General features: G+C 47.3%; 1 protein-coding gene across 1 annotated transcript in view; it reads left to right on the top strand.

Annotated features, from left to right (window-relative positions):
- slc35f1 (solute carrier family 35 member F1) overlaps positions 1 to 26,697 on the top strand; it is a 522,812-nt gene that overhangs the window by 417,257 nt on the left and 78,858 nt on the right. Inside the window, exon 6 of the mRNA XM_085997332.1 lies at positions 25,927 to 25,979. Coding sequence (XP_085853458.1) covers positions 25,927 to 25,979 — 53 coding nt within the window. The remainder of the gene's footprint in view (positions 1 to 25,926; positions 25,980 to 26,697) is intronic.

Raw genomic sequence — 26,697 nt, 5'->3', positions numbered from 1 at the left:
TTCTGTGGCTGACCACGGGAATAACGTAGCTCAGGAACCATGTCTGTGAACCTGAGTTGGAGGATGAGTGGCCAGTGATCCAGTTCATTAGTGCACAGCATGACAAGTACAATAAAAACTCCCACCTGACAGCCGATCACTTTCCTAAGGCAGATGCTGTTGCTGACTGCATTGTCAGCACTGATTTAGCTTTCTAGAGGTTGCAAGTCTTTTCAGCAAAGTCAGGATCCACTGCCACCTCATTGGTACCACCTATCACACCATTGATAGATTGCTTCTGTCATCTGTACTTGACCTGCCATCTATTACATCAGCATGGGTGCCGTTTATACTGTCTCACCTTGGTCCTCAGAATCGGACCACGATGAGCCCCAACACCAGTAGCACCAGGCACACCAGCAGCACCAACAACAACATCACCAACCTTCTCCTCAACCACCTGATGCTCCACAGTACAGAGAGCATCAGCACAGGGCTGCACCGCACCAGAGGATATACAGGAAGAGGATGAACGTCCTCAACATGGCTGAGCAGTAGTGCCAAAGGAGGCTCAGGATATCACTCCAGGTCATCGCAGACATTTGCAGATTGCTGGAGCAAGACCTGCAGCCCAGAGGAGCAGGTGGGCACGCCTTACCAGTGACTGTCAAAGATAGACCGCCATCAACTTCTTCACCTTAGGCTCCTTCCAGGGATCTGCAGCAGACATTTGAGGCATCTCGCAGTCGGCCACCCACAGATGCATCACACAGGTCACCGATGCCCTCTTTGACAAGTCAGCCAATTATATCAACTTTGCCACTGATGAAGCCAGTGTTACTGAGCGGGTGCTGGCCTTTGCCACTCTGGCTGGCTTTCCATGGGTGCAGGGCGTCATTGACTGCACACATGTGGCCATCCAGGCACCCCATCATCACCAAAGAGTCTTTGTCAACCGCAAGGGCTTCCACTTCTTCAATGTGCAGCTCATCTGCAACCATAGTGAGATTATCATGCATATGTGTGCCAAATTCCCTGGCAGCTGCCATGACTCTTTCATCCTTCGCCAGTCCACCCTCCCTCAGCTCTTCACTCCTCCAAACAGACTTTCTGGCTGGCTGCTTGGAGACAAGGGCTATCCACTGAAGATGTGGCTCATGACACCCTTGAGGAGACCAAGTACTGAGGCCGATGAGAGATATAATGAAAGTCACATTTCCACCAGATGTGTCATAGAGCAGACAATAGGCATGCTGAAAATGCACTTCAGATGCCTTGACAGATCTGGAGGAGCCCTTCAGTACGCACCAGCCAGGGTCCCCAGAATCATTGTGGTCTGCTGCGCCCTGCACAACATAGCGCAGCAGCGAGGATTAGCACTGCGTTAGGATCAAGGCACTGAGCGCACAGCCTCTTCAGAGGAGGAGGATCCGGTGAAACCTGCAGTCCAGATCCCACCAGCACTCGAAGCACATTGCTGCCCAGGAGGCCCAGGATGGCCTCCTCAGGCCAGATTTATTTAACTTCACGCATTACACCCATATGGCTGCCACATGCTGCGCCAGGTTCACCCCACCCCACAGCAACACCATAAAGCATCCCTACAATGAACAAACCATTCATTTCACACTGACCACCATTGTTGGAGATACATTATGGGCTCGATTTTCTAAGCCCCAAGGAGGCGGGCATGGAGACGGGACAGCACGTAAAATCGGAGAAATTGGGAGCGGGTGGCAAGCCTGCCCCCATCCCGCCTCCTTGCCCTTTTGCCAGGAGGCGGGAGGATGTGCAGCTTTGGGTCCCGTCTCCTGGAGGCGGGAAAGGCTTTTAATCCTTTTAACTGCCTGTTAACAGGCAGAAAAAGTGATTAGTGCCATTTTACCTTCACAGTTGAAGGCTTCCCGACCTCGGAGAACCCCGCCGGGTTGGAGGAGACGTGGAGGAGGTCTGCGGCGGTCGGAGGCACCTGGAAGTAAGGTGTAGAGGTGAGTGATGGGTGCAAGTGTGGAGTGGTAAGTATGCAAGGTGAGTGATAAGTTTAAAAAAGTGTTCACTTTCCTTTTTTTTACTTCTGTAGCCTTTAGCCGTGCTGGATCGGGAGAGCGGACATCCACCTTGTCAATTTCAGGTAATGGCTGATGGACCCTCCGATCCATCAGATATCTGAAATTTACTTTTCTACAATGTTTTTTCAGTCCTCACCACAAAAACAATACAAACTCAAGAGAATGTCAGTGTTTGACAGATTCACAGAGCTGTCAAGCGCTGTCATTTCTTCTTTCAAGAAGTCTTGACAGATAGCATGTCTGACATTGACGTGATCTGTCAGTGACTTCTTCCCTAATTGGCCTGCTGAGCTCGCCGGGCCGGCTTAACAAGCTCAATCAGGGGAAAATCCCTCTGAATGGTCAGGTGAGGATGGAGGCGGGACACTGACACGACAAGCAGCAGTCCTGCCTCCAAGTCGCCTCCATTGACAAAATCCAGCCCATAGTCTCACCATTCACTCGAACTCACTAAGTCACTTCCAACATTGCACACAAATTTGTCCATAACCAGAGAGTGATGGAAATTAATATTTTAATCTGTGTCATCACAGTAACGGAAACTTTACATAAGCATTTATTAAAACACCCAAGTGGCTACCCTTGGCTTCAAGAGCAGGCCAGAGGCTGGGAATTCTGCGGCGAGTGTCTCACCTCCTGAATCCCCAAAGCCTTTCCACCATCTACAAGGCACAAGTCAGGAGTGTGATGGAATACTCTCCACTTGCCTGGATGAGTGCAGCTCCAACAACACTCAAGAAGCTCGACACCATTCAGGATAAAGCAGCCCGCTTGATTGGCACTCCATCCACCACTTTCAACATTCACTCCCTCCACCACCGGCGCACTGTGGCTGCAGTGTGTACCATCTACAAGATGCACTGCAGCAACTCGCCAAAGCTCCTTCAACAGCACCTTCCAAACCCGCGACCTCTACCACTTAGAAGGACAAGGGCAGCAGACACATGGGAACATCACCACCTACAAGTTCCCCTCCAAGCCACACACCATCCTGACTTGGACCTGCATCGCCGTTCCTTCACTGTCGCTGGGCCAAAATCCTGGAACTCCCTTCCTAACAGCATTGTGGGTGTACCTACACCATATGGACTGCAGCGGTTCAAGAAGGTGGCTCACCACCATCTTCTCAAGGGCAATTAGGGATGGGCACTAAATGCAGGCCTAGCCAGCGACGCCCACATCCCATCAATGAATAAAAAAATAAAAAATAAAAAATTGTGTTTCATCTTTCACTTCCCTGCTGTGACTGCATAGACACTTTTGGCAGACGTCCTCTGCATTTTGGAGCCTGTGATGGCCCCACCAAAGTCTGCTCCTCCTACGACCGTGCAGGAGCAGACTTGGCCATCGCGATCCGAGGAGCCATCTGGGGCTCTAACTGAGGCGGGGTGGGGGGGAGGGCAATGGGGGAGAAGTGTGAGCACTTTGAGAGGAGCCCCCACTTCTGTGTCCTCTCTCACCATCATCCCTTTCATGGGTCACCCGCACTTCCCTGATAGCAACGAGCTGGAGAGCACCTTGCTGCTCAGCAGTGGGGCCATGAGGACCCACGTCTATGCTGACATCCCTCCTAAATAGGAGGTCTGTGAGCATCTGCCATCTATTCTTCATAGATCGGCATCTGTTCTCCATAAATAGCTATCTATTCACCATAGAGACCATGTGCTCCTGTGAGTGGCGCATTAGCTGCTCCATGCAGGTGGCCATCCTATCCATGGAAGAGCCTACAGTCGCCCTTGCCTGCAACAGAGTGGAGCTCATGTTGGAGATGGACTCCTCCATTCTCTGCAAATTTGCAGACATCGCGGTTGCAAAACCTGTCAAAGCCTCCTGCACTTCTTGCTGCACCTCCAGGATCGCCCTCTTTCTGGATGGTCCCCGAGGCTCAGCATCTGCATGCAGCTGAGCAGAGTTGGGAGCATCCTACACCCTCCGGCGAGGAGTCTCCACTGCTGTCTCTGTCTTCACCATCTGCTCTTGCTCACTTGTGAATTGTGAGACACCAGGTGACAACACTACTCTACCTCGCGTGGCACCCACCGAGGTGTGTGTATCTGCGCTGGTGCTGGGTGCGGTTATGTCTGGTGATGGTGCACCTTCAGAGGCTGGAGGCTCCTCTGAGGAGTTGTCTTCCTCTTCCTCCTGGACAGTTGGGGTGGGGGAGTGGGGGAACTCTTGATAGACCTGTGGGAGAGTAAAGAGATGAGTTAGATATGCCATATCAAGAATGGGTACAGATACCATTATGCACATGATGAACATTCACTGGCTGCTAACATCAGTTCCCATATGAGTGACTGCTGTAGGCCATGTGGCTGTATGAGATGTAATTCTGTCACCAGGTTGCTGAAATGTCCCTCTCACACTGTCTCCCACCTCCAGCTGCCCTGCGACTCCGGACACTTCCAAGGCAACCTCCTCAGCTGCTGTTAAGGTGGTGAAGGAAGAAGGGCCACCTCCGGTTCTCTCCCTCTCCCACTTATTGTGGGCTCTCTTTTCCTGCAAGGACGGAAAAAAGTGAAGGTTGAGAGAGAGTAATGGAATGAGTTTAAGGAATGGATGGGTTACATCTTTAGAGTGTAACTATGATGGAGTAGGGTGGCAATGCCAAGTGGCCTCCTTTTGAGTTGTTAGTTGGTATGATTGCATTAGGATGTGGATGAGTGTGAGGGATGGCTAGTCAGATGGGGATGTGATAATATAGAGAGCGAGGGATGGGTGGACATGCAAGGTATGTTGGTCTGAGTAAGGATGTGCCGGGGTAGGATTGGGAAGGCAGAGTGATGGGGATGTGATGAGAGGCACAGCAGGTTGAAGTTGAGTGTGGCTTTTCACTCACCTTTCCTGATCTAATGAGATAATTGAAATGTTTGTGGCACTGCACCCAGGTCCTCCTGACCACATTCCTGCGATTGACCTCCTCTGCTATTTGGAGCCAGGATCCTTTGGTCTGCTGGGGAGGGCTCTTCCGCCCATTGGAAGGGAAGAGGAGCTCCCTGCGTGCTCTCACTCCCTCCACAAGCATATGGAGGGAGTCATCGGAGAACTTGGTTGCAGCCCTCTGCCTCTGTGCAGTCATGTCTGGCACTGTTTGGAACACTTCAATGGTGCAGTGTAATGGCTGCACACTCATAGATGAACCTTCAAATGCAGCGTGGCCACGGCTCCTTTCAATGTCCCGGCTGATAACGCGCCATCGATGATGTCACCGGACCCGCACCATTTAATAGGGCCAGGTAACGCGCAGCGTGGGCTTAATAGGCACCATTAATGGAAAGTCGATCTCAGGAATGGGATGGAATGAAGAACGGGGTCGTGACCCACCATGGCAACCGCCCGCATCTGACCGGCCCAGGTACAGAAAATTCCGGCCATAGTATTTGATTTTTACAAACAAAGTTCCCAAAATTTTGATAGATTGGTAACGTGTAAACGGAGCAGATCTATTTAGTGGAAGGGGTTGGAATTTGGAGAGGAGAGAGGACCCACCAGTTTTACCTCCTGTTTAAGTTCGACCCTAAATTCTGCCAGAAGTGAGTAAGAGTGTATGGTGCGCACCCTCTAACAAGAGTGTGGCTAAGACGTGATGGATTTAGGCCAAGATTACACCATCATATGTCTTCTAAGCCTGTGTTTGTCTAATGAAATAGTCCCAACTCCATTACCGTATCCTAATAAATAAGAGCCTTAAGGCAGGGTATTGTTTGGTCACCCTCCTGTACCTTCTGTGAAACTTCAATGTCCCCTGCCATGTATGGAGACCAAACCTAGACACAGCACTCCAAATTCAACTCTACCAAAGCCTTATACAGTCCAAGTATAGTATTCTTAGTTTTACACTGTATTGTCCTAGCAATGTAAATCTGAACACTATTTGCCTTTCCAGTGGCCTCATTACACTGCTTGGGAGCCTTCAATGATTTATTAGCTATGACCCTCAAGTCCCTCTCTTGTTCCATAACCTCTGCAAGTTGGCTAATATTCTCTCCCACTCCCTAACTTGGAGATACTAAGGTGACTTTTTTGGGAAGTTGACCTCGTGTGTTCCCAGGTGTATTTAAATGTTTCTGGAATGGGATATCTTCTGATGATTGAAGAGATCCTGGAGGCAATCTGGTCACTGCCTGTAATGACAGTCCCTGGACCAGATGGGTATTCTGGAGAATTTGATAAATAGTTTGCAACACTGATTGTCTCAGTTTTCTTGAATGTGTATAAACAAGCATTAGAGACACAGATGTTACCTGAAACTCTTTAGGTCACACGAACAATATCCTTCTTAAGGACGGTAAGGATCCAGCCTATGCCAAAGTTACAGACCCATCTTTTAGATAAGTACAGACTGAAAGATACTGGTTATTAGATTAGACCCTCGTTAATTTCCACGTAAGGTTTGTTTGCGTAGATTAACAATTAACAATATGTTGAATTAACTTTAATTTTAACTTGCACTGCACATGGAAAACAAGCCTCTGAAAGTTGTACAGTTCAGAAATGTTTACTTGGGGAAAAGTTTCTGAAGTAGGTTTATATCTTGAATATGGAGGCCAGGGTCTTGGTGGCCACCTGTCAACTTCATTATACCTTACCAGAAGGACTTCACAAGCTTGCTCCTTGTCCCTTTTGCTATGTATATTATTTTGGAACCTTTATAAGCAAACATTAACTAATTCAGGGGCCTGTGTTTGCTCTGAAGCCTATGGCCCCGATATCTTACGGATGAGAAACCCGGAAATACGTATTTCCCAGAAGTAAAACTACAAGGATGCCTTTTAAATTTTTCTCTGCAGGTTTCCCGCCCAACAGCCAGCCTGATTGATAGGCTGACTGCCTGTCGGACGGGAAAGCCTGCAGCACAAGGACGTATCCGAGCAGGTAGGGAGGCAGCGAGAGGTCGCAGTCGGGGAGTCTGGTGGTTGAGGGGGGTGAGAGACCCCGGGGGTAGGGAGCAGTGGGGGTAGAGCATGGTCGCGAGGTCGAAATGATGGTCGTGAGGGGCGAGACAATATTCGTGGGCGGGGGCGAGATCACGGTGGGGAGAGTGTGGAAGAGGGGTGAGATTGTGGAAGGTGGAGGTCCCAGGGGGAGATTGGGGGTAGTTGCTGATCATGGCGCTGCAAGCAGGTAAGCTTGTTAGACCTGGGGAAAACACTCCTGCTCCTCCTGGCCCACAAGCATTGTTATGAAGGCACTTACTTATGAATCCAGCTCTTCTTGCCTCCTTTTAATTGTCAGGCTTCACAAGGCTCAGGAAATCCAGCCGACATTAGTTAAAAATAAAAAGTTTGTAAAAATGTTACCGACTGATCCGCCTCCTGAGGGCGAGTTGGTTGCCCGACCCCCGACCCACCTCCGTTAAAACCGGAAGTGGGCATGTATGAGTCAGGTTTGAAATTTGTAACATTTTAACTTCTCGTCCAACCCAAATTCACCCGTTTCTGGGGGTTATGTCAGCCTAGATGTTTGTGCTCATGATATTCTCTTTAGTATAGAAAGAAAAGAAAGACTTGCATTTCTATAGTGCCTTACACGACCACCAGATGTCCCAAAGCACTTTACAGCCAATGAAGTATTTTTTGAAGTGTAGTCACTGTTGTAATGTAGGAAACGCGGCAGCCAATTTGCGCACAGCAAGCTCCCACAAACAGCAATGTGATAATGAGCGGATCATCTGTTTTAGTGATGTTGATTGAGGGGTAAATATTGGCCAGGACACCGGGGATAGCACCCCTGCCTTTCTTCGAAATAGTGCCATAGGATTTTTACGTCCACCTGAGAGGGCAGACAGGGCCTTGGTTTAATGTCTCATCTGAAAGATGGCACCTCCCTCAGCAGTGCACTGGAGTGTCAGCCTGGATTTTTCTGCTCAAGAAATGATTTCAATTCATGCCTGCTGGAACAGTAAAAGATTTGTGACAGTTATCAGATTACTAATTGGAAAAAGTCTGAAACATTACCTTTGTCAAGATTATGTACTCCAAAGGTACTTTTATATTGATAAGTATGCCAGCAGTGGCAGAAGCACAGTACTCCTCCCACTGACAGCACAATATAACATAAAGTAAGTGAACCACTTAACATGGTGCATGGAACCCAACTCCTGATGTGCCTTGAGAGCAGCGGTTCAGGACAGCAAGTGCCTTTTCCTATTGGCCCTCCAACAGGGACCGGAGGCAAATGGGGGGCAGTAAAAGGAGCGAGTGGCATTCCAAAGTCATGGGTCTCCATCTGAGCACAGTTTTCACAGCCCTGGTACCAGTATACAAACACTTTGAGAAATCAGACAAAATTACCTTTTCCATTACCTGTAAACACATGAAATATTTGGTACTTTTTGTTACCCTGATGCAAATTCAATTGTAGATGACAATTAACAGTCTGTTCTGTTAGAAATACCAAATGATTTGTGCCAAATTAATTCCTTCACACTGCCCCTCTGGGGATAGACTTGAGACAACTAAAATGAATGTTCTTCCCAGACTAAATTACTTATGGGACTTTTTCAAAAGATAGAATAATTAAATCCTTTCTTTGAGGTGTGAAGAGATCAAGACTTAATCTGAAAAGATTGATGATCCACAGGTTTTCAGAGGAGGTAGAGGGCTGGATTTTCTCAATGGAGACGAGTTGGAGGCAGGACTGCTGCTTGTCAGGTCTATGTTCCGCCTCCATCATCTTCTGGCCAACCAGCGGAATTTTCCCCTGATTGACCTTGTTGCTTTTCTAATTGTTTGCTGTACCTGCATGTTAACTTTCAGTGATTTGTGTACAAGAACACCAACATTTCCCAATCTCTCACCATTTAAAAAAATAACCTGCTTTTCTATTTTTCCTACCAAAGTGGATAACTACACAGTTCTCCACATTATTTTCCATTTGCCATGTTCTTGCCCACTCACTTAGCCTGTCTATATCCCCTTGAAGCCTCTTTGCATCCTCCTCACAACTTACATTCCCACCTAGCTTTGTATCATCAGCAAACTTGGATATACTACATTTGGTCCCTTCATCCAAATCATCATTGATATAGATTGTGAATAGCTGAGGCCCAAGCACTGATCCTTGCAGTACCCCACTAGTTACAGCCTGCCAACCTGAAAATGACCTGTTTATTCCTACTCTCTGTTTTCTGTCCATTAACCAATCCTCAATCCATGCTAGTATATTATCCCCAATCCCATGAGCCCTAACTTTGTTTAATAACCTCTTGTGTGGCACCTTACCGAATGTCTTATGAAAATCCAAATACACCATATCCACTGGTTTCCCCTTATCCATTCTGCTAGTTACAACCACAAAAAACTCTAACAGATTCATCAATCATGATTTCCCTTTCATAAATCTATGTTGACTCTGCCCAATCCTATTATTATTTTATAAGTGCCCTGTTACCACAATAGGAGATTCTAGCATTTTCCCTACTACTGATGTCACGCTAACTGGTCTGTAGTTCCCCATTTTCATGCTATCCAGGAGACACGTGGCTTGCTTAAACTTATATATAGGTGTATACTAGGGATGGGGCTAATTAGCACCACACACTTCCAGCCATGAGCTATTAGTTTACGGCACAGAAAAAAACTCATGCCCTTTTGCATTGAAAATAACAGATTACTATAAAGTACAATTACCTAAATTATACCTTTCTAATGAAGTGGTTTGTAAATCTATCTGCTATTTAACATTTTCAGATTTGGCAAAACTATATGCAGGTTAAATACATACTTCAGTTTATGAGTGTGTTACAAGAGAGTGAATCAGTGAGGGAACGAAACTTTGATAGTGAAACTAATTTTTTAATATAATCCCAATCCTGTGATTTGGTCCTGCCATATAACATAATCTAGGCCATGTTAATCCATATCGGTTCTGAGGAGAGGTTTATCCCCAAAACATCGACGTCTGTTCTTTTCAAAGAGGCTGCCTAACCTGCTGAGTGTTATCAGCGTTTTCTACTTTGATTCAAAATTGTGCTACTCATAATACAGGCCATTTACAGCCATTCCCCCTTCTTCCCCATTCACCTGCAGACCCTGTAAGATTTGCTGTTAAATGTGCCTCTGGCCTTCAATTCATAATCTGCCTGGCTCTGAGATGTTGACTGAGCTGGGATTTACTCCAGCTCCCTCCTTTCTTGATCTCCCATAAAAGAATCCAAAATAATGCTATTAGGAGGCAGATTTATTCCTGCTGTCATACAGCAAATGAAACATCTCCATTAAAGTAAAGCTATTTAATACAACTATTGGTCTCATAGGTTCCTGTGATGAAGTCCCTGGCCTTCTGTTGCCAACTGCCTACAGTGGCATGGCTGATAAATGAATCTCACCGAATGAGGCATTACAGGCACAGACCAGAATCCCATTAATCTATGGTGCAGCATTCCTTCAAGTGATCCTTGAGCAAGATAATAGTTGGGATTGTGGCCCTCAATAAAAGGTTAATGCATAGAGTTCAACAAGTATTTTTTTTCATTTTTTTCTTCTTTTTTCCCACCCCCATTGAAGGCATTGATTAATTCAAGGCTGCATTGGTTGAATCATAATATTTTAATTGAAGTACTATAATAATAAATGATGTAAAATGGAGTTATATTAGGTTTTATTCCACTGCATGAGGCAGGAGAATAGTGCAGCCTGTAAATATGATAAGCCAATATATAATCAAATATTTTATAAGCTGTTCTCTGAAAATCCAAGCTTAAAGTTATTAAGTTTCTGTTCCATGTACTCTACTTCAGCACTGGTGGTGCGTCTGTCTGTATGCACCTGTGGGCAGGGACGTTGTATTGGAAGCTGTTTATAGTACATTATATGCTGCTACTGATTATGTTGTGTCTTGCTATGACTGTTGTTCCAAAGTTAGCTGATATGAAAAACAGCTTTGTTTTGCCTAGGTTTAAGTTAAAGTACTAAATCAATAAGAAAGACCAACAAAAAATTATGGGGGGGATTTTAACACCAAAAAATGGGTTGGTTGGGGCCGGGTGGGAGGTTAAAGTGTTAAAAAACTGAAGCCCGACCACAAGCCGCCTCCAACCCACCCACTTCCAGTTTTAACGGAGGTGGGATGGGGGGTGGGCAGCTAACTGGCTCCCACGTGGCCTCCGATCGCTACCCCCCCCCCGGGCCTCCGATCGCTACCCCCCCCCCGGGCCTCCGATTGCTCCCCCCCCGGGCCTCCGATCACTCCCCCCCCGGGCCTCCGATCGCTCCCCCCCAGGCCTCCGATCGCTCCCCCCCCCACCAGGCCTCCGATCGCTCCCCCCCAGGCCTCCGATCACTCCCCCCGGGCCTCCGATCGCTCCCCCCCCCCCCCATGCCTTCGATCGCTCCCCCCCAGGCCTCCGATCGCTCCCCCCCAGGCCTCCGATCGCTCCCCCCCGGGCCTCCGATCGCTCCCCCCCCCCCCAGGCCTCCGATCGCTTCCCCCCGGGCCTCGGATCGCTCCCCCCCCCCCCCATGCCTTCGATCACTCCCCCCCCGGGCCTCGGATCGCTCCCCCCCCCCCATGCCTTCGATCACTCCCCCCCCAGGCCTCCGATCGCTCCCCCCCCGGGCCTCCGATCGCTCCCCCCCCCCCCAGGCCTCTGATCGCTCCCCCCCCCCCCACCAGGCCTCCGATCGCTCCCCCCCCAGGCCGCCGATCGCTCCCCCCGGGCCTCCGATCGCTCCCCCCCCCCAGGCCTCCGATCGCTCCCCCCCCCCAGGCCTCCGATCGCTCCCCCCAGGCCTCCGATCGCTCCCCCCCCCCAGGCCTCAGATCGCTCCCCCCCCGGGCCTCCGATCGCTCCCCCCCCGCCGGGCCTCCGATCGCTCCCCCCCAGGCCGCCGATCGCTCCCCCCCCCCGGGCCTCCGATCGCTCCCCTCTGGGCCTCCGATCGCTCCCCCCCCCCCGGGCCTCTGATCGCTCCCCCCCAGGCCTCCGATCGCTCCCCCCCAGGCCTCCGATCACTCCCCCCCCCCCCCGGGCCTCCGATCGCTCCCCCCCCCGGGCCTCCGATCGCTCCCCCCCCGGGCCTCCGATCGCTCCCCCCCCGGGCCTCCGATCGCTCCCTCCCCAGGCCTCCGATCGCTCCCCCCCCCCCCAGGCCTCCGATCGCTCCCCCCCCAGGCCTCCGATCGCTCCCCCCCCGGGCCTCCGATCGCTCCCCCCCCCCAGGCCTCCGATCGCTCCCCCCCCCAGGCCTCCGATCGCTCCCCCCCCAGGCCTCCGACCACTCCCTCCCCCCCCCCAGGCCTCCGATCGCTCCCCCCCCCCCAGGCCTCCGATCGCTCCCCCCCCCCCCCCAGGCCTCCGATCGCTCCCCCCCCAGGCCTCCGATCGCTCCCCCCCCCAGGCCTCCGATCGCTCCCCCCTCCCCCAGGCCTCTGATCGCTCCCCCCCCCAGGCGTCCGATCGCTCCCCCCCCCCCCCCCCCCCAGGCCTCCGATCGCTCCCCCCCCCAGGCCTCCGATCGCTCCCCCCCCCCCCCCAGGCCTCCGATCGCTCCCCCCCCCAGGCCTCCGATCGCTCCCCCCCCCAGGCCTCCGATCGCTCCCCCCCAGGCCTCCGATCGCTCCCCCCCCGGGCCTCCGATCCCTCCCCCCCAGGCCTCCAATCGCTCCCCCCCCCCCCCCCAGGCCTCCGATCGCTCCCCCCCCAGGCCTCCGATCGCTCCCCCCGGGCCTCCGATCGCTCCCCCCCCCGGCCTCCGATCGCTACCCACCCAGGCCTCCGACCGCTCCCCCCCCGGGCCTCTGATCTCCCCCCCATGCCTCTGATCTCCCCCACGCAGCCTCTGACCACATTGCCGGACTATAATGTGATGTAAATGGCAGGATTGAGTCATAAAAATGTATTCCCATTATCTGTGGCTTTCCAACGCAGGTGTTGATAAGGCCTGTATATTCCTGGCATCCAGCCTTGCTATGCTGGTGCAGCAGAGTTAAGTTTTAAATTTCAACTGACAATTGGCAAACATTTCCCTCCTTTTCAGCTGCCTGGAGGCTGTCTTCTGCGCTATGCTCCGATAGATCTCGGAGGGTAGCTGCAGCTATTCCCTGCTGGCTCAGGCTCAGGCTCAGGCACGCTGTCCGGCGCGTGCCAGGGAGCTTGCCTCAAATATGCAAAATAGCCTTTAACTTAAAGATCTTCACTAGAAAGCACATGACCATGCTAAGGCATGGGCCAACATTGCTAGATGGATGAATTATTATTCTAAATTCTGCAAAAATTCATGATGGCTTATTTTAACCAACCCACCTGATGGGAAATTGACTGAATCAGATTAGGCCCCCATTTTACACTCCGCTTGATCCGATCCTGTCAGTTTCGCACCTGGCGGCTTGGGTTAAAATGACCCCCCCCCCCCCACATGATTGTCACTTGAGAATCAATGACTTGAGATTTCCACAAGTTGTAAATTGCAGCCCAACAGAAAGATTTAAACAATACCATCTAGCGACAAAAGACGACGAGGAAAATTGCTGACTGAGCTAGAGGAAGTCATAACACACGTATCCTAACTGAGGTGTGACAATGGTACCAGCACTTCTTCCAAGTCTGCTGTAGAATCTGGTAAATTATGGAATTTCTATATAATTTACAACCATAAATAATCTGATTGCAAAGTTTATAAAGTTTAATTTTATGCAGATATTCACAATGGGGTAATTTTCCAACTGCATGCTTCTGGCGGGAACCTTGCCCAATTGGAATACACATCAGAAAATTTGGCCGTGCACATTGCAAGATTTTCCAACCCTGGCCAGATGTGCTAGTGTGTTCAAATTTCCGATATGCACTTCTATTGGATAAGGTTCCCTGCTGGAAGCATGAGGTCTGGAAATTATCCCTAACATGTTGTAAAGCCCTGCAAATTATTGGTAAATAATATCCTGGGCCCATCCTTGGTGTTGTGTGTCAATTAAGTAACTTAGGTACTTCTTCTATTGTCTCCACTAAAACTACTATAGAAACATCAGAGGCCCATACAGAGTTTACAACCAGGAGTCCACAAGACCCCCAACTGTGTTGATGCAGGAAGCCATCACAATTTCTGAAGAAAATGAGAACATTGTTGGTACTGAAATCAATGTCACTACCCAGGGGGAATGATCAGTGTAAACACTCACAGAATCCAATCTAGATACCAGCAGGAGAACATGTCACTGGATTATCTTCCAGTCCTCTTCTAAGTTCTACAAAGAAAACCAGAGATGGCATTCTAGGATTCATGAAGCTGAGTGGATAAGTGCTGACACTTCGACATCCAGCTCATATCCAGGCACCACTAAAATAATTAATTCACTTGCTGCTGGAGTGAGCGCAAAGAAGCAGTGTGCCATTTTGTAACGCCTAGAAGCAGAGTAATAATACTTGCTTGCATATTGCATTCCAATGTGCAGTTAGGCTGGACAGAGCTGGCATAGGAGACTGGCTGTCTAATCAACCTGATCAGATTAATGATGAGAAGCATTTCGGATTCTTTCATGCAGCTTTTGGATGTAACTGTTCAGAGTGCCAGTTCACAGGGTTCTGGGGCCAGCACAGTCTCCTTGTGCAGTTCTCGGACTGATATGCACCCATTCCTTAGTGCAAGTCTTATAGAACATTGTCTGCTTGGCAGTTCCGCACAGAGTTTGATAGCCAGTCCCTAGAAATATCTATTAAAAGAAAAAATGCACAAAGTTTCAATGTCTAACTATTTGCAACAAATCAAGCACAAATTAAATTACAACATATTTTGACATTGGGGAAAGGTTTCCTCTATTCGTATTTGTACTGAAATTGTAAATATATTCTTTATATACATACATTTATGAGCAAAGGAATTTAGTGAACAGAAATATTCCTCCATTGCGGGTACAATGCAATTTTTTTTTAAACAAGGGAAATTGTATTAGCTCATGATTAAACTCTGCAGAAAGATTAAAATGTTGAGATTTATGCGTACGCACTTGTAATATATGTGGATAGAACAAATGAAGGACAGAGAGAGGATGATTTGCTGGTCCATGTGCTTGCTTTATTAGGCCAGAGCGAACTGAGCATGCTCATACTAAACCATGTGACAAACCATGTGATAATACATTACACTGCTTTCCTCCTTAAAAAATATATGTATTCCCCTCTCGAATATAACAAAACTATGGTCCCACTTTTCCCAGCATTACATATACCACATAACAAAAATCTTGGCTTTTTTTCTTTTAAATGAACTACAAATCCAGTTTAATAACAGGTTTGCGGAGTCTTCCTGATCTCCTTACAGAAGGTTTTGGTGTTGAACCAATTTCCGGGCTGTTTTGTTTTGGTTCCAAACTCAAAGATGATCCTGTTTCTATCTCAGACTTGTTTGAACCTGATACTTTAGTTACTGAAGTCTGAATTGAGTCAAACTCATGTATGTGTTCATGATCAAGTGGTTCAAGATCACTGTCCAATCCAGGCCAATAAACAAAGCTTCTTGCAATTGATTTCATACTGACGATCCCTGGATGTTCGGTATGAAGTTCGGCCAGAATTCTATCTCTCAAAGAAGTACGTACCACCACTCTGTTTCCCCACTTGATACAAACTTGCTCACAGGGCAATTCAATATGACGGTTATGGAATGGTTTCAATTCTGTGTCCATACACTGATCAGACCATCCATTCAAGGTGTTTTCATATACTTTTTTCAGTACTGAGTCCTTTTGAGTCTCATCTGCAATCTCAGTTGCATTCATGGGAAAGTCTTTGCCAACTGCACCTAGCGTGAAAATAGCACGTTCATTCCCAACACGAGTCTTCATGTGGCAACCTGGACAAGGCACCTACGATTGCGTTTTGCTTTGAAGTGCGATATTGAATTGTGCAGTCATATTGTGACAACAACACTGCCCAACGTTGCATTCTTGATCCGGCCATTGCAGGGATGGCAGATTTGGGCACCAATATTGCTAGGAACGGTTTGTGATCGGTTATCAGGGTAAACTTTCTGCCAATCAGGAACTGTCGAAATTTCTTGATTCCAAATACTATGGCGAATGCTTCCTTTTCAATTTGCATGTAGTTTCACTCTTTGTGAGGGTTTGCGATGCGAACGTGATTGGTTTCTCTTGGCCGTCATCCATTACGTGGCTTACGACAGCTCCCACACCGTAGCTGGAAGCATCACACACTAACTTAAGCTAACTTAACTCTGTGTCATAGTGCACAAGTAGAGCATCGATAGAGAGACTTCTCTTACAAGCGTCGTAAGCTTCCTGTTGCGCTTTCGTCCACTTCCGCTGGACATCCTTCTTGAGCAGCTCTTGCCATGGAGCTAACATGGTCGCTAACTCAGGTAAGAAACATGCATAGTACTGAACCATTCCAAGGAAAGATCTGAACTCAGACACGTTCTGTAGCTTTGGAGCATTGATGACAGCATCAACTTTTTCCTTCACTGGTTGCAGACTATTTGCATCAACTTTCAGACCAAGGTACACAACTGCAGGCTGCACAAAAGCATATTTGCACCTTTTGAATTTGACATTATGGGCATTTAAACCTTTGAAGCACTATATCTAACACTTCTAGATTTTCTTCCTCATGGCTTGTTGTGATCAGCACATCATCTTGATTGCATAAGCAATTTGGAACTCCTTGCAAAATCTTATCTATCGTAGCCTGGAAGATTTTGGGGGAGGATTTTACACCATATGGCAGCTTGGTGTATGAGTACAGTCCCTTATGTGTGTTGATGGTGACATACTGTTGACTCTCTTTGTCAACATTCAGCTGAGCATAAGCGTGCGACAGGTCAAGCTTGGAGAGTGCTGCATACAAATCTTGCGATGTAGGTAATGGGTACTGCTCATCGTGAACTGCTTGGTTGATAGTAACTTTGTAGTCACCGTACAACTGTACAGTTTTGTCTGCTTTGGGCACTACCACAATCGGGGTATCCCATTCACTTTTGTCAGTTTTTACTAGCACTCTGTTCTTTCTGAGCTTTGCTAGCTCTTCCTCCACCTGACGTTTCAATGCATAGAGGACCGACCTTGCCTTACAATAGACAGGCTTCGCTTTGGACTTGATGTGGCTATGCGCGTCATACCCACTGATGCCCTCATAACTGTCTGTGAACATGCTTTCGTAATTAATTGCAAAATACTGCGGATGCTGGAAATCTGAAATAACAACAGAAAATGCTGGAAATACTCAGCAGGCCAGGCAGCATCCGTGGAGAGAGAAACAGAGTTAACGTTTCAGGTCTGGGACCCTTCATCAGAACTGGAAAAAGCTGGAGATGTAACAGATATTAAGCAGGTGCAGAGACAGGGGGTGGGGGCGGTTAGGAGGGGAGGAAGAAATAGAAAGAACATCCTGTACTTTTGTAAGAGGCAGGAAAGATAAAATGTTGCAAATGGGAATGGCAAAAATCATACTGCATGAAAAATGGGGCAGGGATAATTATCTGAAATTGTTGAACTCAATGTTGAGTCCGGCAGGCTGCAAAGTGCCCAATCGAAAGATGAGGTGCTGTTCCTCGAGCTTACGTTGAGCTTCATTGGAACAATGTAATAGGCCGAGGACAGAGAGATCAGAGTGGGAGTGAAGCGGTGAATTCAAGTGACAGGCGACCGGAAGCTCAGGGTCACCCGTACGGACTGAACGGAGGTGTTCCGCAAAGCGGTCGCCCAATCTGCGTTTGGTCTCCCCAATGTAGAGGAGACTGCATCGTGAGCAGCGAATACAGTATATTAAATTGCAAGAAGTACAAGTAAATCGCTGTTCCACCTGGAAGGGGTGTTTGGGGCCCTGGACAGTGGGAAGGGAGGAGGTAAAAGGGCATGTGTTGCATCTCCTGCGCTTGCACAGGAAGGTGCCAGGTGAAGGAGCAGGGCTGTTGGGAGTGATTGAGGAGTGGGCCAGGGTGTCGCGGAGGGAGCAGTCCCTTCGGAATGCTGAAAGGGGAGGTGAGGGGAAGATGTGTTTGGTGGTGGGATCACGTTGGAGGTGGCGGAAATGGCGGAGGATGATCCGTTGAATGTGGAGGCTGGTGGGGTGAAAGGTGAGGACAAGGGGAACCCTATCGTGGTTCTGGGAGGGAGGGGCAGGGGTGAGAGCAGAAGCGCGGGAAATAGAACGGACACGGTCAAGGGCCGTGTCAACCACGGTAGAGGGGAATCCTCGGTTGAGGAAAAAGGAAGACATGTCAGAAGCACTAGTATGGAAGGTGGCATCGTCAGAACAGACGCGGCGGAGATGGAGAAACTGGGAGAAAGGAATAGAGTCCTTACAGGAAGCGGGGTGGGAGGAAGTGTAGTCCAGGTAGCTGTGGGAGTCGGTGGGCTTGTAGTGGATGTTTGTTGAAAGCCGATCGCCAGAAATGGAGACGGAGAAGTCAAGGAAGGGAAGGGAAGAGTCGGAGATGGACCATGTGAAGGTGAGGGCAGGGTGGAAATTGGAAGTAAAGTGAATGAACTTATCCAGTTCAGGGCGAGAGCAGGAAACGGCACCAATACAGTCATCGATGTACCGGAAAAAGAGGTGAGGGAGGGGACCTGAGTAGGACTGGAACAAAGAATGTTCCACATGTCCCATGAACAGGCAGGCATAGCTAGGGCCCATGCGGGTTCCCATAGCAACACCTTTAATTTGGAGGAAGTGAGTGGAGTCAAAGGAGAAGTTGTTCAAAGTGAGAACAAGTTCAGCCAGGCGGAGGAGGGCGGTGGTGGATGGGGACTGGTTGGGCCTCTGTTCAAGGAAGAAACAGAGCGCCCGAAGGCCGTCCTGGTGGGGGATGGTGGTGTAGAGGGATTGGACGTCCATGGTGAAAAGGAGACGGTTGGGGCCAGGAAACTGGAAACTGTTAAAGTGACGGAGGGCGTCGGAAGAGTCGCGAATGTAGGTGGGAAGAGACTGGACAAGGGGAGAAAAAATAGAATCGATATAGGAAGAGATAAGTTCGGTGGGGCAAGAACAGGCTGAAACGATGGGTCTACCAGGGCAGTCCTGTTTGTGGATCTTGGGAAGGAGGTAGAAGCGGGCTGTGCGGGGTTGGGGGACTATGAGGTTGGCAGCCATGGAGGGAAGATCTCCAGAGGAGATGAGGTCAGTGACACACTTGGAAACAATGGCTTGATGTTTGCTAGTGGGGTCATGGTCCAGGCGGAGGTAGGAGGAGATGTTAGAGAGTTGGCGTTCAGCTTCTGCACGGTAGAGGTCGGTTCGCCAAACAACAACAGCACCACCCTTATCAGCAGGTTTAATGATAATGTTAGGGTTGGATCGGAGAGAATGGAGTGCTGCAAGTTCAGAGGGAGTTAGGTTGGAGTGAGTGAGGGGAGCAGAGAAATGGAGACGGCCAATGTCACGTCAGCAGTTAGCAATGAAAAGATCTAGAGAGGGTAGAAGGCCAGAGGGAGGGATCCAAGTAGAACGAGAATTTAGAAAGCGGGAGAAAGGATCAGCCATGCGGGGGGAAGACTCCTGGCCAAAGAAGTGGGCACGGAGACGAAGGCGACGGAAGAAGAGCTCAGCATCGTGCCGAGCTCGAAATTCATTCAGGTGGGGGTGTAAGGGGATGAAGCTCAGGCCTTTGTTGAGGACTGAACGTTCGGGGTCAGAGAGGGGAAGGTCAGAGGGGATAGTGAAAACCTCCTTTCAGTCCGTACGGGTGACCCTGAGCTTCCGGTCGCCTGTCACTTTAATTCACCGCTTCACTCCCACTCTGATCTCTCTGTCCTCGGGCTATTGCATTGTTTCAATGAAGCTCAACGTAAGCTCGAGGAACAGCACCTCATCTTTCGATTGGGCACTTTGCAGTCTGCCGGACTCAACATTGAGTTCAACAATTTCAGATAATTATCCCTGCCCCCATTTTTCATGCAGTATGATTTTTGCCATTCCCATTTGCAACATTATATCCTTCCTGCCTCTTACAAAAGTACAGGATGTTCTTTCTATTTCTTCCTCCCCTCCTAACCCCGCCCCCCCCCCCCCCCCCCCGTCTCTGCACCTGCTTAATATCTGTTACATCTCCAGCTTTTTCCAGTTCTGATGAAGGGTCCCAGACCTGAAACGTTAACTCTGTTTCTCTCTCCACGGATGCTGCCTGGCCTGCTGAGTATTTCCAGCATTTTCTGTTGTTATTTCATGCTTTCGTACTTGTTCAGCATTGTGTTGAGTCACATCTTTGAAGCATCTATACTGAAGACATTTTTCCAGTCTAGTGTTAACTTTCTTAACCAATCTTTGCCCATGAGGGTTGGCCTGCTGTTGTAGCTCACTACAATAATAGGCAGCTTTACTGACTGGCCATTGTGCTGAACTGTACATTCCATTTGTCCACATGTCTCTAGGATTTCACTGGAGTAGGTTTTTCACTCTATGGTACTCTTTATAAGTGGTATTTGATTAAACTTACTTTCATATGTGTCCTTACTCATGATAGAGCAGTCCGCTGCTGTGTCGATACACATATCAATATATTGGTCATTGATCAAAAGTTTTGTATGGAAGTCTTTCTCATGACTGCTACCATGCCGCTAGTGGCATAGATGCTGTAGATGCCTAGTTCTTCAACATCAGGTGTGTTCACTTCAATATTGTCAATTCCTCCCTTTTGTTGTTGCTGCTTTGCATTGCCACTAGAATGGTTCTTACTTCCTGCTTTCGATCTAGCTCTGCAAGCTGTTGAAATATGGTCTTGCTTCTGGCAGTGAAAATTCTTCGCATTTCTGTATTGGCAGGACTGTGGTGAGTGATTTCCATTGCAGCAATAACAATTCACTGAACTACTCACTGACATGCTTTTGACTTGGTCTCACAACTTTAGCTTCGACTTTGTAACTGTAGACCTCAGCTGCACTCGTCACTTGAGTTGGATGGAGCTCCCCAGCATTCTTAGATGCCATCTCCATAGATAGGACAATTTTGCATGCTTTGTCAAATGTTCGGTTTGGCGTGTTCAGTAACTTGGACTGTGTGCGCTCATCCATTAGTCCACACACAAACTTACCTCGCAACGCGCAATCCAAAAATGTGCCAAAGTTACAATGCAAAGACAGGTTCTTAAGAGCTACAATGTACTCACTGATGGTTTCACTTTCTTTTTGGTTTCTGGTACCAAACTTATAGCTCTCTGCTATTTCTGATAGCTTTGGGTCGAAATGGTCCTCGAGTTTCTCGACAATGTCTTCAAACGACACATTCTCACTTTCCCTGGTGCGAGTAGGTTTGTCAAAATTCTGTAGACATTTGGCCTGATCTCCATTAGAAAAATTGCTTTTTTACGTTCACAAATTATTTTGTTTTGAGCTTGAACATTCTCATCTGCACCTTTGTTCTCGATAATGTTATTGGCCCTAAAAAAATCTCCATCCGCTCAATGTAAGAACTGAATGGTTTGCGAGCTCGGTCATACATGCTGAGTCATAGAAACATAGAAAATAGGAGCAGGAGTAGGCCATTCGGCCCCTCGAGCCTGCTCCGCCATTCAATGCGATCATGGCTGATCATCCAAATTCAGTACCCGGTCCCTGCTTTCTCCCCATACCCCTTGATCCCTTTAGCCTTAAGAAATATATCCAACTCCTTCTTGAATATATTTAATACCGCCTTCTGTGGTAGAGAGTTCCACAGGTTCACCACTCTCTGGGTGAAGAAATTCCTCCTCATTTCTGTCCTAAATGGCCTACCCTTTATCCTTAGACTGTGTCCCCTGGTTCTGGACCCCCCGACCATCGGGAACATCCTTCCTGCATCTAGTCTGTCCAGTCCTGTCAGAATTTTATAAGTTTCAATGAGATCACCTCTCATTCTTCTAAACTCCAGCGAGTACAAGCCCAATCGACCCAATCTCTTCTCATACGTCATTCCTGCCATCCCCGGTATCAGCCTGGTGAATCTTCGCTGAACTCCTTTCATGGCAAGAACATCCTTCCTCAGATAAGGTGACCAAAACTGCACACAATACTCAAGATGTGGTCTCACCAAGGCCCTGTACAACTGCAGCAAAACATCCTTGTTCCTGTACTCAAACCCTCTCACTACGAAGGCCAACATACCATTTGCCTTCTTAACCGCCTGCTGCACCTGCATGCTTACCTTCAGCGACTGGTGCACAAGGACACCCAGGTCTCGTTGCACTTCCCCTTCTCCCAATCTATTGCCATTTAGATAATAATCTGCCTTCCTGTTTTTGCCACCAAAGTGGACAACCTCACATTTATCCACGTTACATTGCATCTGCCATGTTTCTGCCCAATCACCCAACATGTCCAAATCATCCTGGAGTTTCTCGACATCCTCCTCACAGCACACACACACACCCAGCTTTGTGTCGTCTGCAAATTTGGAGATATTACACCTAGTTCCCTTGTCTAGATCATTAATATATATTGTGAATAGCTGGGGTTCAAGGACCGATCCCTGCGGTACCCCACTAATCACTGCCTACCACTCGGAAAAAGACCCGTTTATTCCAACTCTTTGCTTTCTGTCTGCCAACCAGTTCTCTATCCAAGTCAATACTTTGCCCCCAATCCCATGTGCCTTAACTTTACACGCTAATCTCTTATGCGGGACCTTATCGAAGGCCTTCTGAAAGTCCAGATACACCACATCCACTGGTTCTCCCTTATCTATTTTACCAGTTACATCCTCAAAAAATTCCAGTAGATTAGTCAAGCATGATTTACCTTTTGTGAATCCATGTTGACTTTGTCCGATCCTGTCACTGTTTTCCAAGTGCTCTGCTATTACATCTTTTATAATGGACTCTAGCATTTTCCCCACTACCGATGTCAGCCTTACCGGTTTGTAATTCCCCGTTTTCTCTCTACCACCTTTTTTGAATAGTGGGGTAACATTAGTTACCCTCCAATCCATGGGTACTGTTCCAGATTCCATTGAATGTTGGAACATCGAGTCTTCCGATGAATCCCGTAGGCGCGGCCATGATTGTCCCGATCCCGTTGAACAGTGACTCAGCACGCTACCTGTGTACCTGAGAATGAACGCCACTGTTGCTGAGAACGAAGGCGAAGCACACACGATTCTGCATGAGCATTAACAATAAAACATCGCAAAAATTCAGTTTAGGTGTCACAAATTCACCTTAAACTTGTCCACTCAAATGTTGAATGCTGTGTCCTTCCGTGATCCCTAAAAATAGCTTTGGGATCACATCCTCATCGCCAAAATGTAATATATGTGGGTAGAACAAATGAACGACAGAGACAGGATGAGTTGCTAGTCCATGTGCTTGCTTTATTAGGCCAGAACAAACTGAGCATGTTTATACTAAACCATGTTACAAACCATGTGATAATACATTACACACATAGCTGAACTCACCCCATAATGATAGGGTTAGCTGGTTAATCCAATTTGCTGGTACTCCCAATATGTAGCACAAGTGCTGGGAGAATGCAGCGGTTGCGAGGGTGAGATGTCATATCCCAGAATCATTGAAGGGCTAGCTGCCCTTGGAGCATTGTGGGTTTTTTCCCGTCTAATTGTTTACGGCACAAGGACAAAATTCAAGGCTTGTCCTTTGGAAGCCAGGAAAAAGGAGGTGGGCGTATTGGAATGATGGGGTCTTACTGGTAAAAAGTTTTTTGGACCCTTCCTGGCAGTGCTCCTTTTAATGGGTGACCAGCGACCGAATCACAGCTTAGATGCTCCAGCCACATTAAGGACCTTCAGCCTTACATGAATTCTGGGCCCTTAATGAGCCTTGTACACAGTTTGTGCACAGGCTCTGAGTGCTAGCTGTACTTTTAGCCTGTACTGTTCAGTACTGAGCACAATAGGCCTCAAGCCTCCATGCCTCATAATATGGGCAGTCTGCACAATGAATGTTGACCATGGGCCGGATTTTACGATCGGAGGCTTCCTGCGTGCAGATTCCTCCGATCTGGAAAAATCTACGCACTTACCTGCTGGTTCCATAGGTCCCGAGTAATCCGACCCTTGGACTCCTGGTGCGCGCGAGCAGAGGCCCAAGTATCCCGGGGGCACATGCGGTTCGCAAGCGTCCCAGGGATCATGTGGGCCATGGGGAACCAATCAAAGAGGGGAATCCTCCTTCATACTTTTGACAGGTCTCTACACATAAAATATGAATGGGAATCACTTAAACACAGTTAAACATTAAATAATTTTTTTTTAAATCACGTATTTAAAATTAATTAAAATTACATTAAATATTTTAAACAAATTTATTTTTTTGAAAAAATAATTTGTTTTTTAGAGGGCTAAAAATAAACTTACCTTTTTTAAAAGTATTTTTAAATTATAAATGAGTGGGAAAAAAATTATTTATTAATTTTTTTTAACTCTTATGCTGGTAAAAGTAGGCCTTACGCATGATTTTACCAGGCGTAAGATTTTTAAAGGTTTTCAGTGAGCGGAGGTTGTGCAGAAAGCGGAACTCTCTGACCGCGAAGGCCCTTCTCCCGGGCAGGCGGAGGATCTGTCAAGAGAATTCTTGACAGATCGGAAGTGCCGGGTTTTAGTGCATGCGCTTCGCATGCCTGAAACCGGCACTTGCGAGGCCCCTACGGGCACCGTGTACACACCCGTGGGGGGTGGAATATAGGGCCCTCGTGGTTTTTTTGGGGTCTGTAAAGTCTCTGTGAAAAACTTTAAATTAGCATTTTCCACCGCAGAGCAGTGAGCTTCACCTGGAATTTCCGTGTTGGCTCTCCAGCAGAACCCCTGGAGAAATGGTGTAACCTCTTTATATAAAAGAAAAGCCCAATGGTGGTTCTGCAGATACTGTCACGTTACTCCAATGTGAATTAAAGTGAAGGTGCCGTAATGGCTTAATAATGCCAGAAAATGTAGCTATACTTAGGTTGTTTGAATCTGTCTCATAATAATTGTGTCCATTGATGCTTTTCACTGTCAGAAAGCATCTTGATGTTGTATTAAATCTATTTGAGAAAATTCAACTTGGCATTAACAAGTTGGTGCAAAAATTGTTGACACTTGAAAATAGTCCCTTAGATGATTACGTAAATAATTTTCTGATTAACTGAATTGGTCATTTCTTAACTAAGGCTAGACTTTTCGCAAAGGAATGTATTCTGCAATATTTTACACATAATAGTTCCGACAATTGTGAGCAACATCAAACAGTCGCTATAAATATGTCGACAATCTTTTATGTCAGATATAATGCTTATTGTACAGTTTCCTTGAGCTGGATTAAGTATTTTTGGATAAACTTGAAATCCCAGAGATGAGCTAAGTGTAGAAAAGTAAATACTGCAACTTAATAAAGAGTTAAATGACATTAGAATAAAACTGAATAAGTCTGTGAACACCACATGAACCCTAGGATTAGATTACAGTTTTCAATTTACTTCCTGGGATTTCATTTATTTTAAGTTAATTCCATCCCACCCCACATCCAATTTTTTTGTGAACACTGTCTAGTTTCTTGTCATTTCAGAAGCTCCATTGCAGTCTTTAATGATGTCAACAGAAAGTTACCATTTCCTACAGGGATATAATTATCATACATTGATCAGAAAATTATTTGCAGATTACACAATATACCTTACACAATACACAATATAACAAAGTTACTTATGAAAAGTGGTTGTAAAATGTGTGCTATGGGTCTACGTAGGACTCCTAATGAATTCTGAAGTAATTCTACTACATGTTGCACTGATGAAACTGGAATCTTCCATTTGTTAAATGATGGATAACATGTCAAGTGCTGCTTAATTATCACAAGTGCTGATGTTGAATGATCCTGCTGTATAATTACCTAATTATTTCTCATGGAACCATTTGTTGGATGTTTATGCTTCTGAATTACTTTTCCAGTGGTAGGTATGTAGCAATTTTCCTTTTGAGTGAAGTGCAAAAGCATGAATCATTTTAACTTTATTTTTATTACAGGGCTATAATGGAACATAAGGAACTGTTAAAGGTACCATGGGATTGGCAGATAGGTGAGAATTTATTTTTCATATACTATTATCCAGGAGCAGTAATTCATTTGTTTTTGACGTCCAGGCTTCCAAAACATGATAATTGATTGAATAACAGAAAAGGTTTATGGGTCGAAGGATGTGATTAGAAGTGTACCACATTAGTCCTTCTGCTTTTCCTTTCTGTTCCTCGCAAACCAATAATTCATATTACATATTTACTTTGTGGACATAATATAAAATAACAGATATATAGGTGTGCTTAACAAGGGTAGAACATCTGGGCTTCAGATAGTGTGATAATACAACAACAACGGCTTGCATTTATATAGCGCCTTTAACCTAGTACAATGTCCCAAGGCGCTTCACAGGAGCGTTATCAAACAGCGTTTGACATAGATCACAGAAAGAGATATTAGGACGGGTGACCAAAAGCTTGGTCAAAGAGGTAGGTTTTAAGGAGCGTCTTAAAGGAGGAAAGACCGGTAGAGAGGCGGAGAGGATTAGGGAGGGAATTCAAGAATCTAGGGCCTAGGCAGTTGAAGGCACGGCCGGTAAAAGTGGAGCGATTAAAATCAGGGATGCGCAAGAGGCTAGAATTGGAGGAGTGCAGATATCTTGGAGGGTTGTAGGGCTGGAGGAGATTACAGAGTTGGGAGGGGCAAGGCATTGGAGGGATCTGAAAACAAGGATGAGATTTTTTAAATGGCGACGTTGTCAGACCAGGAGCCAACGTAGC

The sequence above is a fragment of the Somniosus microcephalus genome, chromosome 9 (genome assembly GCF_052327205.1).
Source record: "Somniosus microcephalus isolate GS21.2 chromosome 9, FLI_Smic_1.0, whole genome shotgun sequence".
In the NCBI taxonomy this organism is placed as follows: domain Eukaryota; kingdom Metazoa; phylum Chordata; class Chondrichthyes; order Squaliformes; family Somniosidae; genus Somniosus; species Somniosus microcephalus.
This window is presented reverse-complemented; position numbering and strand designations above follow the sequence as displayed.